The sequence below is a fragment of the Lactuca sativa genome, chromosome 5 (genome assembly GCF_002870075.4).
Source record: "Lactuca sativa cultivar Salinas chromosome 5, Lsat_Salinas_v11, whole genome shotgun sequence".
Lineage (NCBI taxonomy): Eukaryota > Viridiplantae > Streptophyta > Magnoliopsida > Asterales > Asteraceae > Lactuca > Lactuca sativa.
Window position 1 is genome coordinate 348069476 of NC_056627.2, and position 13683 is coordinate 348083158.

General features: G+C 36.7%; 1 protein-coding gene across 1 annotated transcript; it reads right to left on the minus strand.

The window, feature by feature from the left end:
• Positions 1 to 11108: 11108 nt before the first annotated feature.
• On the minus strand, positions 11109 to 12058 carry LOC111898358 (ethylene-responsive transcription factor 5). Its single transcript, XM_023894283.2, has one exon. It carries the CDS (start codon positions 12024 to 12026, stop codon positions 11220 to 11222), a length of 807 nt encoding a protein of 268 aa, XP_023750051.1. The 5' UTR covers positions 12027 to 12058; the 3' UTR covers positions 11109 to 11219.
• Between the last annotated feature and the right edge of the window lie 1625 nt (positions 12059 to 13683).

The window sequence follows — 13683 nt, forward strand, 5'->3', positions numbered from 1 at the left end:
AGGTTACATACCTTTGATTTGTTGTAGTACACAAATCAAATCCAATTGCTCTTGTAGTCACTTGGAAGCTAGCACCAGAAATCTCATACCTCTAATGTTTCACACCTAAACCCTAGAAAATATAGAACACTTTGAGGAGAAAGGAGAAGATGGAAATTCTGGTTGGCTTCTTGATCAAAAGTGTGTGGCCGAAATTGCAAGTGAATGGTCCTATTTGTAGCTGAACCAGGAAACCCTAATAACCCAAAATTGAATATAATATTATTATATTAAATTAGGTAATTACCATACTTCCTGTTTATATCTAAGGAACATTCTATAAACCCTAGAATGGGTCAAAACCGTCCACCTTGTATGGAGGGTTCTAGAATCCCTTTTTGTTCGACTATTAAACAATTACAACTTAGGTCCTTACACTTTTAATTAATCCAAATTAAGCCCAAAATTAATTCTAATTAATTTCTGAATAATTCTTAATTGAATATTACTATTTCCAATTAATATATTATTTTCATAACATATTAATAAAGTCATTTATTGTTATTTATTAATCATATAATAAATTAGTAAATTAGTCTCTCTCTCTAAAAGTCATCCTATTCAATTACTAGATTTGAGGACAACCCAAAAGGGTTATGCTAATAATTTCAAGTACATACTAATTCAATTATTGGCTTAGACACCTAATCCAATAATAGTGAACAGGCGAGTTAGAAATTTTAATACTAGGGATCGTCTGAGTTAAAAAAATCTTGCTCAAGGACTAAGTATGCAAGTTCCCCCAAACCACATGGACCATCCGTGTTATTTATCATTTATATTTTATATAGTTGTACAATATAACATTTTAAAGCACCATCTGTTGTGTATGGGGAATTTTTTTTGTGTACGAATCAATTCCTCTATGTTTACTTCGAGAACATGTTCCCAGGCGGTTAAGATCTTAACGTATTATTGTTCATTTTCTGACATGATAATTAGAAATGGAAACTATATATTCACACTTCTAACAAAAAGTTAAAAGGAAAATTTACAAATGGTTTCGAATCCAGTCATTTTATAAAGGAGTATTTGGTAGTCTAAATTTTAACCAAACAAAAGGAATATAAAACAATATTATCAAATATTGTGTCCTTCCGCATTTTGCAAGAATCAAACACAACATTGTTTCAAAACCTCGAAACGAACCACTAAGTAGTTAGCATAACCACTTGCAATCTTTTTTCAATATGCGTCGATCTCGTCAAGTCGTCGATCCAAGAAAGTCATTCCTTAATAGTCATAGTGTTAGGGAAGCCAATCTTGCACAATTTGGCCACCAAACTCCAAATATTGACATTCATCTTGATGGGTTTTATACAAAAGAACATCCTATGTGCTCATTGAAACCCTAATGCTTGGATCTAGGTTTCTCTATTGTACATGCAATTCATCCAAGGCTCAAGAACCCTAATCTAGCATATGCATTTCGAAATTATCACATAAGAGCAGATCTAGATGATTACCTCTTCTTCAATGGCTTGAATCTTCTTGTCTTTGGAGCTTAGAGTCACAAGTGTCACTCCTCTAATGGTTTACAAACACCAAGAGCAAGAGGATGACTTATGAGAAGGAGGAGGAGCACCAAAAACGACCTAGGGTTCTTCCAAGAGAATTCAACACGTTTTTGGGGCCTTAGGGGTCTTATATATAGTGAGGCTATTAGGGTTTTCAACTAGGAAACCCTAATTTGACTGTTTAGGCCTTAAGCAGCCCATGGACTACCTTTAGAACACCCCTTGGACGATTTCTTTATGGGCTTCCCAAAGAATTCGTCCAGCCTTTGTTCCAAGGTGATCCATAGCCCAATTGCAATTATCTTATAATTACAATTCCAGTCCCCTAAGTTTAATTAGTGTCTTTTAGTCACAAAACTAACTATCAATTAATTCTTGACTAATATTAATTAAACAATATGATTTCTCCTTTGATATATTATTCATATAATATATTAATAACTCATAATTAATCCTCTTTCTCCATAAATCATCCTATCAAGTTGTTTTGGTGAAGGCAACCCAAAAAGACCATGCACAACAAACCAGGTCAAGTACATACCAAATATACTTACGGGCTTAGACACTAATCCAACACATCTCACTACGAAAGAAGATGTGTTCAGAAGACTCTACTCCCAATGAGCATATATGGTAGGTTACAGAATGAATTTCTAAACCCTTTTTGGAAAAGTTTATACGTGTTGTGAGTTTGCCAAGTATAGTCCACATTAAAAGTTATTTTGATGTTTGTTTTCTTATTTTGATCCAAAAACATATACAATTTCAAAAACCCTTTGATACGCTCAAAAAATACCAATCCTTTGATGCACTCAAAAATACCAAATCCCTAGAATTAATCCCATAGTTGTGATTCCACCATTGTATGAGGTATGATTCTAGCATTGGGAAACTTATACAATTATAACAATAGATGTGAACCATAGTTAGCTCTTTTTTTGAGTTTTTTCTTTTGATTTAGTTTCTCTATATATATGATTCCACCATAGCTTTGGTTCCAACAATGAACATGTCTTTTTGATTTCATGTTATTCATAAAGTGTTGGGTTTTATTTCAAAGTTAGTTCCATAAACTAGAAAATTTGGCAAACGAAAGACTTGAGATTTTGAAATAACATAAGCAAATTTATAAGCCACCAAGGATCGTGTAACAACCCGAAATTCGTACCATTGCTTGTAATCCTTATCGTAACCCGTTTCGATAATCCATTCGTCGTTTCCGATTTCATTATTAAATTAAGTCGTATATTGAGATTGCTATTATGACTTAATTGGGTGTCCAATCACATTTAGAACTCATTTTAACACCTCATTCTGGTAATCGGGAACTTTTTAGAATCAACCATATCGGGTTATGGCAACTTGATCAGGTGTGACCAAAAGCCCCGTCTAACGCCGGTATTGGGTAGAATTCTAACGTGTCCAAATCTCGAACACTATTTAAAGTGATCCAAGCTTCCATTTGAAGCTTTATGCTAATTTTTAAACTGCTTGTATTCCCAGGTTCCCATTAGACAGGTACTCGATGATTACTTTTGGCGAAGACGGAATGGGCAGAAGACTCGTCTCATTTTGTTCATATATACTATGTATCACTTGTATAACTTACTTTTGAAACAAATGTAAACTTTTATATATGTAATGTAATGGTTGTTTACTTTACTTACTATGTACATTGGATTTGATACTCAACGTGGAGTCAACCCCGGAAATGTTTCCGCCTTTGGTTTTCGGGGTGTGACAGATTGTCTTGAAATGTTTGGAAAGAAAAAAAACAACCAAAGAGGAAGAAGATTATAACAACCTTTGTAGACTTTGAATCCTCAAGGGGAGGCTTGGAAGTTGATGAAGAATGTATGAATCTTTAAGACACCAACAATAATCCAACTTGATGATGATGCTAGTCGTTAAACTCTTAAGCTCTTAAGCTCTTAAGCTTTAAGTTCATAACCAAAGTATGAACATAAAGAGAGCAAAATGTAAGTGTTATTTCAAGTATAAAAGCAAAAACAAGAGAGAGTGAGTATGTCAAATAAATGTAATTGATTTTTGATGATTAAATAATAGAGATTATTTATGAGTTTTGTGACCCCTCAAATTTTAGACAGATTTTTTTCATTTTTAATTTACAAAAATTAGAGTTTCACAACCAAGTTGTCAATTTCATAATCATACCAAAACAAACAAGTATCATAATTATCAGAGTTCATAAACATGTCCTAGTAGTAAATCTATCAGCGTGTGTGTATAATTAGACCTTCGCCTTCCCGCGGTCCTGTGAAGTACCTACCACATATAAATCGACAACTGTAAACACGAAGCTTAGTGAGTTCCCCAAGATACCACATACAGCACAACATAAGTAAATAACTATGGGTTATCATCAACCCTGGGGACTTTTAACAGTCCCAATCAGCTAATAGTACTCCATGTGGGTTATCGGCAACCCTGGTTGGCTATCAGCAGCCTTAGTCACATATAATAGCATAACATAAACATAATAGCTAGACTCAGTTGATCATTATAAATACAACTATTCTACCACATAGGTAAGAATGAGTGAGGAGACTCACCTGATACTGACGACAAGTAAATGTAACACCCGAACTGCAGGATCTAGACTCCGCCTAGTTAACAAAATAATTGACCCTAATTAATAATTAAGGTCCATAACTCACTCGCGCGTCCAAATCCCACAACTAAACCTTTTAAGGGAAAAGGACCATTTTACCCTTCTCATGTTCCAAAACCCTAAATCTTAACCATGGGTCAAGGTCAACAAATGTCAACAGCCCAACGAGTACGCTGGGCGTACCACAACCTATGCGGGGTGTACAACTCAAACAGTGAAATGATGGGGCCGGGACCGGCTACACGGGGCGTAGCCATGAGTATCCCCAATGTACTCCGTCTGTTCCCATTTCTACCAACTTGTGTCTTAATCTCTTAAGACAATTACTCCAAACACAGATATGGCCATTCTAAGATGTCTAAAACTATAAAGTTATCAACTTTAAGCCTTTGCATGGCTAGAAAAGTCAAAGAAACATTCATAAACTCCTAACACATTCTAAGCTATTTTGATCATGCATGAACCAAAGGAAGTGATCAAGCTACCATTTTTATGAATCTACAAGTCCCATAATATATGAAAGGATAGCTACAAACCCCTGGTGTGCCCCAAACTCATAAAGGTCCAATCTTTGGGGACAAAACTCTTAAAACTTCAAACATGGAGATCTAATGAACGACTTTCCAAGATACAAACTTTATGCCTGAAAATGATGCACATGGAGGGAAATTTTATGGATCTACAAGCCTGCTAACACCCACTCTTTCTTCTCTAGTTTCCTTTATCAACTAAATGCACTAAAAACACCCAATGAACTTGCAAGGATTACACAAACAGTCAAACTCGGGATTAGGGTTTAGGGAAGGTTTGGAGGCTAATAAGGGTGAACAAAAGAGGACTTAATGCTCTTTATATAGGGAGAAAACCATGAAATTAGGGTCTGGAGTCTGGTCTAGTACGCCCGGCGTACCACACATACACCTAACATACTAGCTGGCCACCCGCGATCCTTATATTGCATGGGTATACTGCATGTACCCTTACGTACGCCAAACGTTAACCAAAATAGCGAAACTTTACTCCAAGGTACCAAAAGTGCCATTAATGATAAAGATACAAGGAATATTAAAATACTTGACAATCGAGATGCTACAATTCTCCTCCACTAGAATCAGACTTCGCTCTTGAAGTCATCCTCAGAAAATAACTCAGAATATTGATCATGCATATTCGATTCAAGTTCCCACGTCCACTCCAAACCTCTCCGGTGCTGCCACTGAACTTTGACCAATTTCACAACCTTGTTCCTCAAGGTTTCCACTTTCCGATCCAAAATGGCCATAAGCTTTTCCACATAGTTCAGGCGATCATCGACCTGAATGTCATCCAAAGGGACCACAGTTGTCTCGTCATCTATACACTTCCTTAGCTGGGAAACATGGAATGTATCATGAATCTGCCTCAGCTCCTCTGGTAGCTCTAACCGGTAGGCCACCTTGCCCACACTGGCCAAAACTCGGAAAGGGCAAATGAACCTAGAGTCCAGCTTGCCCCGCTTCCTGAAGAGGATAACACCCTTCCACGGTGACACCTTTAGGAGCACTAGATCTCCCACCTAAAACTCTAACTCAGAGCGTCGCCGATCCGCATAACTCTTCTGACGGCTCTGCGTTGTCAACAGTCTATGTCGAACTTGTTGTATAAGCTCAGTCGTCTTGAGCACTACCTATGTGATCCCCATGACCCTCTGTTGTAACGACCCGAATTTGTTTTTAGACGAATATTTATTTTCATATGATTAATTCGATTATAAGGTTACATAATGAAATAAATTAAATAAAAAATGATGTTATTTAAAATAAAAAAAAGAATTATACAATAATTAAAAAGGATTAATGAAAAAAAAGTAACATACATATATATATATATATATATATATATATATATATATATATATATATTGGACATATAATTTAGTTAAATGATTTTTGGTGGCAAATTGGGGTAATTTCTGGTCATTAAAAGAGTGACTTCAAGTTAGTAAAAGGCTTATATGAAGGTTGAAGGGCTAAAGGGTTATTAGTGGAAACTTATCTTGTGAAGTTATCTAGGGTTAGGGTGGAAAGGGTTTAAAACCGAATTGTGAGGGACTAAGGGGGAAATTCGGCTACAAACTACAAGATAATGAATCGATTGCAATGATCGGCCGTTCTTCCTTCACGTCCGTTGTGAGGCTAAAAAAAAGTTGATTCATGGGCTGCTATTATTCTAGTGCGTCGTCGATCAAGACCAAAATAAAAAAAATGATATTGTAAGAAAGGGAGCAAGGCAGCGTGCGTATCTGTAGAAGGCTCGATCGTTTGGTTTGTATGGGACGTCGACCGATAGAGGAAGGATTAAGAGCATCATTGGTGGTTCCAATTGAGTCTAGGAAGATCATTCTGCTTTGTAAGTCTTTGATTTTCCTTCTCTTGTGCCCATCTGCCTGCGGATGGTATACGGTACTGAAGTGTAGCCGGGTACCCAACTCCTCATGAAATCTCTTCCAGAACCTGGAAGTAAAGCGCACATCTCGGTCAAACAAAATAGACGTCGGCACCCCATGTCGAGCTACCACCTCTCGAACATAAATCTCGGTCAACTTCTCTGCTGAAGAGTTCTCACTAACGACTAAGAAATGAGCACTCTTTGTCAAACGATCCACTATCACCCAGATAGTGTCAACTCCCCTCGCAGTCCTCAGTAATTTTGTAATAAAGTCCATGGTAATATGCTCCCACTTCCATAGGGGAACCTCCAGAGGCTGCAACTTGCCATGAGGGCGTTGGTGCCCAGCCTTAACCTTCAAGCAGGTTAAACATCACTCTACAAACCATGTCACATCTCTCTTCATACATGGCCACCTATAATTATGATTCAGGTCAAGATACATCTTGGTAGCCCCCGGGTGGATGGAAAATATTGATTTGTGGGCCTCCTCCATCAGAATCTGTCGGGCCCTACCCGTATACGGTACCCATACCCGCCCATGAAGAGCCAAAAGCCCTTTGGCTGTCAATGTCAAAGGATGAAATCTGACCGATAACCCACTCACTTTTCCGATTTTCCTCTTTTATAGGTGATCTCTAGGACTGGAGTCATCATAGTCATCCTCATGCACGTGTACCGAATCGGGGCATTGGCCTCCCTCCGGCTCAAGGTTTCGGCCACCACATTGGCCTTGCCCGGATGATACAAAATCTCACAGTCATAGTCTTTCACTACATCCAACCACCTCCTTTGCCTCATATTCAAGTTAGACTGATCCATAAGATATCCCAGACTCTTATGGTCCATGTAGATGGTACACCGAAAACCATAGAGATAGTGGTGCCAAATCTTGAGGCGAAAACCACTGCCCCCAACTCCAAATCATGTGCAAGATACTTCTCTTCGTGAGGCTTCAGCTGCCTCGAAGCGTATGCTATCACATACCCTTTCTGCATAAACACAACACCCAATCCTTAAATAGAAGCATCATAGTAGACCACAAAGTCCTCAACTCCTGTAGGAAGGGCAAGTATCGGCGCCTTACACAATCTCTGACAAAGATTCTCAAATGATACCTGCCACTCAGGCCCCCAACTGAAAGCAACATCCTTCTTTGTCAACCTAGTGAGTGGAACAACAATCTTGGAGAAGTCTCTAATGAATCTCCGATAATAACCTGCCAATCCAAGGAAGCTTATCTCAGATGGAGATCTTGGCACATCCCACTGCATCACCGCCTCTATCTTGGCTGGGTCACCAAGATACTGTTCTGATTCACGAGGTTCCCCAAAAACTGAACCTCGCGTAACCAGAAGTCACACTTGGAGAATTTAGCATCCCACAGTTTTTTATGTAATATTATTTATGGAATTAATCCTAAGTGTGTCATTGTTGCTCTCACATCTAATGTATTATTTTGATGTATGTCTTGAGCATCATGACATAAAACATTTGCACTTAAAGATACAATGAGAGATTTTTTAGTTTTCATTTTTAATGTTGGGATTTAGTTATTAAATATATTGCGTATGTCAAACACCTATTTGATAGGGCTAATCCACGCAATAAAATCCTGAGAGTTCTTCATTCCTTTAAATTATGAGATATCAAAATGGCCATCAAAACTACATAATAGATCTTCATAATAGTAGGGGTGAGCATTTGGACCGGACCGGATCGGCTCTTGGGCCAGACCGGTTTCAGAGAATATTATGGACAATGGACCGGACCGGATGAGACTTACCGGGTCCAGGTCCATGCCCGGGTTTTCCGGTTCTTGGACTCGTTTGGACCGATACAACTTTATATGCATATGGTGTAACTTGTTAAAACACGCTTTTGGGTTTGATGCAACTCGTTAAGACGAATATGTTGTTGGGTTTGATACGCTACAACTCGTTAAAATGAATAGTTTTATAGGTTTGATGCGGTATAACTCGAAAAAATGAATACGTTTTCGTTTATTGTGCCATTTGGACCGGTTAAACTTTGATTATTTATATTAGTCTAAAATTATCTACAAACTTTAAATTACATGTTGGAAAAAAGTACATGTCAATCCGACTTAAAACGAATGAGATATGCTTGTTTAAAGAATTTCTCAAAATACAAAAGTTTAAATTTCTTGCTGAAAAGCTGAAATATTTCAGCTTTGATATCTCATCTTTGAATGATTATAACTTATTGAATATAACACCAAAACAACAAAATTATAGTCCAAAATCATTTACAAAATCTAAATTACATGTTGAAAAAACCGCATGTCAACTGACTTAAAACAAATGAGATATGTTTGTTTAAAGAATTTCACAGAATATAAAAGTTTAAATTTTTTGCTGAAAAGTTGAAATATTTCAGTTTTGATATCTCATCTTGAAGCATTGTAACTCATCGAATATAATACCAAAAACAACGAAATTATAGTCTAAGATCATCTGCAAACTCTAAATTACACGTTAGAAAAAACTATATGTAAATCCGATTTGTGTTAATAAAAATTACTTCAATCGCTCTTCGTTTTGATGGCCTCAATGTAATACTTTCAAAAAATTGTGGGGTGGAGAAATGAGCATGAGCTCTTGAATCGTTTCCCTTTACTCTTAGGTTGTGTTTGACGCGCCACAGCTAGCTTATTTTTCGAGCTTTTTTATGTTGTCGTGTTTGGTAAGCCAAAAAGTAGCTTATAAGCTAGCCTTTTAAAAAGCTACTTAGACTAGTTTTTTAGGAGCTTTTTAAAATTTTCCAAATACACCCCTTAATTAATTATAGGAATACATACTCTTACATGTCCTTTTGTGTAATTTTATATATTTCAGCTAGTTTTACCAAACGTTATTTTTTATCAGCTAGCTTTTCAGTTATCAGCTAGCTTTTCAGCTATCAGCTAGCTTTTCAGCCAGCTGCTAGCTTTTCAGCTAGTACTCCAAACATAGCCTTAGATCACGTTGCAACCTCTCAATTTCAATATTGTTGGTCCACAACTTCCATCTTGACACGGTGTGTTGACATGAGATTGCCCTCAATGAAATTTGGAGACATATGTGATACACTCAAAACTCACGGATAACTCTATCTGCTCTTTTGAGAATTAATCTCCATATAACTAGTATATCAAATCTCAACATAATCTAATTACAATGCCTAAAAAGGGTAATATATTATATCCTCCAATTGATCATAATAATAGGAGTCCTATTGAGAAAAGCAAATACATACTCAAAAAATTAATATATAAAAAATCCTAGGAAAACCATCACCAATGAATCTCAAAAAGAAGCGTAAAAAGGATAAAAGGGTCTGTTTTCGTGGCATATCGGCATAAGATCCCTAGTGGACCAGATCAAATTTAAGCCCAAATAATATGACTATACCCATAACTGATGGATCAAATCTGCTGCCACTTTGATTTTGATACCCTAGGCCGTGGCCCAGATCTCCTTGGGCTTGGGCCATGAACATAATCAATCTGTTACTTCAAAATCTCATGTAGGTTTGGATTTTGAAATTTAAATGTTTATTGCATTAAAGACCATGAATATGTGAGTTACGATTACCATAGTCGCATGTTTGGCATGTTTAGAATCACCGTGTGCATGTTTATAATGATTACGTTAAATAAACATTCTCACTACTTGCTAGTATATATTAAATATTAATTATAAATATTAATTTGTGTTTTAAAAATGGATTTCGCATATCAAACACCAAATTAACAATAAGTTCGTCCAACTAAAAGTAATTTGACAACAGTTTGATGCGAACAAGACATACGTAAGTAGACTAATGTTTTAAAATCGGTTTTTTAGTTGAACCGGTATGGTGACCAGTTGGAGATCAACCGGTTCGACCGCTGAGTCAACCGGTTTCTATAGTTTTCATATTTTTTCCTATTTTCCTACACATACATACATATATAAATCATGAATTTGATGTTTATAAATTCAAACATTAAAAATACACATAAAAATAAGTTGGAGATGAATCCAAATACAGTAAGATAACACAACCATAAGTTTTAGTGTTTTACATCAATCCATATACGTCAAAAAGAAAATAAAGTATAATACCATAACGAAATATAGTTTTAAATTAATACAAACACATCAAAAAAATTTATAACATTTATCATATGTTTTTATTTAAAGAAAACTAAATAGATATGAAAAAAAATCACCAAAGTTTATATGTAAACTGTTTTTTTCATGTGTTTTTATTCGATTTAACCGGTTTATTTTGACCGGTTCAATCGATTTTTTCTAATAACCGGTCTGTTTAATCTGGTTCAGAAATCAATATAAAATCGGTGATAGTTGAACCGCTCCCTCCCCTATTTCCAGTCCAACCGGTTCGACTGACTGTTCAAACAGGTTTTTAAAATATTGAAGTAGACAATAAAAATGGCGAGTAAAAACTTTGAAATTGGAAAGAAATCAGCATATTAGACTAAACTATGGGGATGATTTTTGTAAAATTAAATTACGTAATCATGAGTGTAAAAATTTGCCGAGTGAATCAGACATACGATTAGAATATATATATTTTTTACATTAAATTCAATTTGATTATTGATGAAGAGAAAATGACATTGTCGTTTCCGTCTTAACCTCCACCGAGTGTCTGGATCTTTTCCGGCGGCTATTCCGATTCACCACCGCGTCAGCAGCATCATCTTGTTCCCTCTGATTCTTCTCAATTTCCAGTGGAAAGTTTAAAATGGCTTTTCTTCCACGCATATTAAACGCAGCTCTATCATAAGCTTTTGCACCTTCAATGGCGGTGTCGTACGTCCCTAACCAAATCCTTCTTCCACGTTGACATGGATCTCGGATCTCGGCGGAATATCTTCCCCACGGCCGCCTCCGGACGCCTCTGTAGTGTCCTTCATCCTTCCTCTCCGTCTTCTTCATCTTCATTGACGGATTAACTGTTGTTTCCATTACATCAGGTTTGAACTCAAAAACCGAAAAATTAATGGAATCGAATACACTAAAATGACAGACATCGTCAGGGGTGTTGTTGATGATTTCATTGGAGTTGAGATTATTAGAAACTGAAGATGATGAACTCCATGAGGTGGAAGAATCACAAGAAGCGTTTGTTGTAGACCAATTTAGGTAGTCAAAATCTGAGATGAAATGGTCGTCTAGTTCAATATTTGATAACGCATCAACAGGAGGAGGAGCGGGGATTTCGAATTCATCAAGAAGGTGTTGTCTAAGGAGATCAAGTGTGGAAAATTCGACCGGTGTCTCCATTAAAAACTGAATTTTGAGCTCAAATGATGATGATGACTGATGAGATAGAGGAAGGAGACTCTCTCTGTGTATATATAGAGGGGAGATATCGTCTTTATCGACAGAAAGAGACATTGATAGGGTTGCCTTGTGGCGTCGTGGGGGAGGATAAATAATAGGGGCTGCGAAGGTGTAGTATTCGAATGTATTTTACTTAAAAGAAACAATAAAGTATGATAGTAGGGCCCCGGCTGCCATTGCAATTTGTGTATCTATTTACCAATGATTTGGCTGCTTCGTATTATATTGTAGTGCCAACAAATAACACCTATTAGAAATTTAGAGCTCCACATGTGTTTTTTTGAATAAGTATTTTAATACCATTTTATGAATAAACCAAAATTTTTAATAAACATCTACAATGGAAAAGTTTTTTCAACAAACTTTATTTAGAGGTTATATCAATCTTCATTTATAAAAGTAAGTTAGCAAAATATTATTAAAAATATGAAACAACTCTATTATTAAGTTCATGAACTTACAAACAATATTTTAATATGAAACAGTTTAGTTTTGTTTATAACCAATTGTATAGGGTCCCTTTTTTAAATATTGTGCTTATATATTGATCATAATGCAATAGAAACCCTAACGTGTTTTTCATAATATCAATCTTGGTATCGATAGAAACCCTAACGTGTTTTTCATAATATCAATCTTGGTATCGAGCTTAGTCGTGTGTGGCTTCCGTCGATCACCACACAACCCCGAAAATCATGATGCCTTTTTTTGGCTATTTCTCCTCTTGTCGTCACTACAACTCTTTTAGCCGCCATCTTCTAGCCTTGTTGTAACATCTAGAATCCTAGTGTAACGTCCCAAAATTTCATTTTTGATTAATTAATTTATAAAACATTCATTAGAAAATATTGTATAAACACGTCATCCCAAAACCAAGTATCATATTTGAAACTCACAACCATAAACAAATGTCATATCAGAGTACAATCCCAGAAAACACCGTGCGGAAAATCATACGTGTGTGTGATGCCATGCTACGTCGCCGGCTCCTTCCCTTTAGATGAAAAGGTACCTGAAACCAAAAACTGAAACCGTAAGCACAAAACTTAGTGAGTTCCCCCATCAAACCACATACCATACAATACCATCAGTATCTTTCAACCGGTAATCGTCATCGGTATCTTTCAACCGGTAATCGTCATCGGTATCTTTCAACCGGTAATTGGGGACTATTCCATCCCATACCACTAGCATACCATAGCAAGATATAAGCACACATTCAGACATATCCGGGTACTGACCTACCCCTTGGTCATAAGGATCACTATCAGAGAAACTATCCCTATCATGTAACATATCATACATATATAACTCATCACCAAACGCATACCAGACCAAGATAAATTATCACAAAGACAATTATCTTCTAAATATTCCTCAATGGTGGGCCGGCATTGTGGCCTTAGACCCACCCCTACTGGAAGGTAACTCACCTCGTATCTGTTGAACTGTGTGGGAATCCTCTGACTGCTTCCGCTGCTGCTCCGGAAATCCTCCGGCTAAAATTCCCACAAAACACTTAGTCAGAAACTGACATCTACCCTTAGGATAAAATGACCATTTTACCCCTTGACCAAGTCAAAGTCAAAGTCAACTTCCAATTGACCTGACTCACCGAGTTGACTCGTCAACTTGCCGAGTCCCTATCCTTCCATCAGACCTCATACCCGTCTCTACTCGTCAAGTTAGGCGATGACTCGACGAGTTTTCC

What these genes read in the sequence shown, in the direction of transcription:
- LOC111898358 (XM_023894283.2), bottom strand. Translation starts at nt 12,026, where the DNA reads ATGTCTCTTTCTGTCGATAAAGACGATATCTCCCCTCTATATATACAC.